The sequence below is a fragment of the Octopus bimaculoides genome, chromosome 4 (assembly GCF_046866305.1).
Source record: "Octopus bimaculoides isolate indiv1 chromosome 4, ASM4686630v1, whole genome shotgun sequence".
Classification (NCBI taxonomy): Eukaryota; Metazoa; Mollusca; class Cephalopoda; order Octopoda; family Octopodidae; genus Octopus; species Octopus bimaculoides.
Genome location: NC_142931.1, coordinates 132,345,710 through 132,348,321, shown reverse-complemented (window position 1 = coordinate 132,348,321; position 2,612 = coordinate 132,345,710). Strand labels below are relative to the sequence as shown.

Genomic DNA, 2,612 nt, shown 5'->3' with positions numbered 1-2,612 from the left:
TACAAATAGCAGTTCATTTGGAAAACGGCCAGCGGACTTATTTTACTGAACAGACTGCTGCTCAATTGGCAGCCAATCCAAAAGAAACAACTTTGACTGGTTTTTTTAGGCTTTGCCAAATTGACACATTTGCCAAAACGCTTTTATACTCTCAGGTTCCGTCCTACTATGTGTGGTCAAAGAACACTTGGGTGCGTAGGAAGTCAGGTCAGGATGTTCAAGGACATCCCGGTGTCAAGTTTAACAGTTGTCTAGGAAGAGTGTACACTGGGCCTCCCCACCAGCATGAGTGTTTTCACCTTCGCCTTCTCCTTCATGACGTTGTCGGCCCACAAAGCTTTCAAGACATAAGAACTGTTGACGGTGAATTATGTGACACTTTCCGCGAAGCCTGCTTCAGGCGTGGACTTTTGGAGGACGATTCACAATGGGCCGCTACTATGGCGGAGGGCGTTTTGTTAAAATCCCCTAAAAGACTAAGATCGCTTTTCGCTATTCTACTCCTATGGTGCGACTTGGGTGATCCCGCCTCTTTATGGCTGACCTACAAAAATTACATGTCTGAAGATGTCCTGCATCAGGTTCACTTGCTAAATCCATCAATCGACGTCGAGTACAGTGACCTCATTTACAATCGAAGATACTGTTCTCAATATGGGCGGGAGTGCGTTGCCAGTGTATGGCCTACCTTCAACAAACCGGGAACGCCCAAACACACTGTCTTCCGATTTGCTGCGTGAGACATGTTATAATGTTGACGAACTTGCCCAGTACATAGCGAACAATGAGCCAAAGCTCCTTCCAGAACAGAAGTTCGCTTACAACTCCGTTATTAATTCTGTCCGGGACAAAGCTGGGGGGATTTTCTTCCTCGACGCTCCTGCGGGAACTGGCAAAACTTTTGTCACAAAATTAATATTGGCTGAGATTAGGCGAACACAAGGCATTGCCTTAGCTGTGGCATCATCTGGAATTGCGGCTTTGTTGCCAGGTGGCAGGACAGCTCACTCCACTTTCAAGCTTCCGCTTGACTTAGCGAAGACGGACACACCAATTTGCAACATCAGTAACAGCTCAGATCAGGCAGAAGTGTTCAGACGATGCAAGCTTATCGTTTGGGATGAATATACAATGGCCCACAGAGGTGCTCTTGAGGCGCTAGATAGATCTCTGAGAGACATCAAAGACTCTACAGTTCCCATGGGAGGCATAACACTTCTTTGTTCAGGAGACATCAGGCAAACACTGCCAGTTATTCCCAAGGGGAATAGAGCTGATACAGTACGTGCGTGTCTTAAGTCATCTGCATTGTGGCCCCTGATGAAGACTCTCAAACTTCACTCTAACATGCGCGCTCATATGCGAAGTGACGTAGCATCAGCAGAATTTTCTCACACCCTCCTTGCATTTGGCGAAGCCAAAACTTCCTGCGATGAAAAGGGTAATATTGCCATTGATTCACTTTGTACCATTGTTGATACGCCTTCTGATCTCACCGATGCAGTTTTCCCAGATCTCCAAGTAAATTATCATAATATGGATTGGATTGGCCAAAGGGCTATTCTGGCCCCGAAGAATACAACTGTTAACCATATTAATGATCAAATGCTAAAAATCATTCCTGGAGATGACTATATATATATAAGTCTATTGATACAATTCCTGACCCTGAGGACGTCATCAACTATCCAATAGAAGTACTAAATTCCCTTGAGCCCCCTGGACTACCTCCACACATTCTCAAACTTAAAGTTGGTGCCCCTATAATGCTCATTCGAAATTTGGTTCCGCCTAAACAATGCAACGGCACACGTTTAATCGTTAAGTCCTTATCTCCTAATCTGATTGAGGCCACGATAATCACAGGGTGTGGTCGAGGCAACGTTGTCCTCATACCCAGAATGCATCTTTTCCCATCAGCAGCAGACCTACCTTTCACATTTCGGAGGACCCAGTGAGGTCCTTCGGAGGTCCCATGCTTCGCAATGTCAATTAACAAAGCACAGGGGCAAACACTGTCGCAGGAATGCATTTAGGGGTGCCGTGTTTCTCTCATGGTCAGCTTTACGTAGGCTGCTCGCGTTCGTTCCACAAAGAAAAACAAAAAACATTGTGTACAAGATTTTATAGGATTACTTCGATTCATAATTTTATTAATTTAAACAATTTTTTAAATTTCTTACTTTTCATCAGTAATTTCTAAGTAGGTGTAGGTTCATATTCATTGTAGTGCACTTCACACTCCCAAATATCAGCCGTAAAAACGCTGATTCTCACGGCATTACAAAACTTGATTACAAATCAGACCCTGCTCAAAAATCACCTGTTGTTACTCACCAACACCCATTAGGCAGGCATCAGAGGACGATGGACAGATTAGTATTTCAATTCCATACAACTCTCTAAGAGTCAACAATGCTTTTATTACGAGATTTACATTTTTAGGCGGTTCCCTGCAATTACTTCACACTTCACCAACACCTGCACTCCACTCAGTTCTATTTCACTCACTTCGTCAGTACACCAGCCTCATCTTCTACATCCGATGTGCATGATACATCTCCTCCTTCCATCTCCTCTCTCACCATCACAGTTTACTACATTGGCAACAT

The 2,612-nt window shown here is 44.2% G+C and overlaps 1 protein-coding gene across 1 annotated transcript; it reads left to right on the top strand.

Annotated features, from left to right (window-relative positions):
* The first annotated feature begins 654 nt into the window (after positions 1-654).
* Positions 655-1,695, top strand: LOC128247667 (uncharacterized). Its single transcript, XM_052967684.2, has one exon. The coding sequence runs from the start codon at positions 655-657 to the stop codon at positions 1,693-1,695; it is 1,041 nt and encodes a 346-aa protein (XP_052823644.2).
* The last annotated feature ends 917 nt before the right edge of the window (positions 1,696-2,612 follow it).

Coding starts and splice junctions, on each gene's coding strand:
- LOC128247667 (XM_052967684.2), top strand. CDS start 655: ATGGGCGGGAGTGCGTTGCCAGTGTATGGCCTACCTTCAACAAACCGG.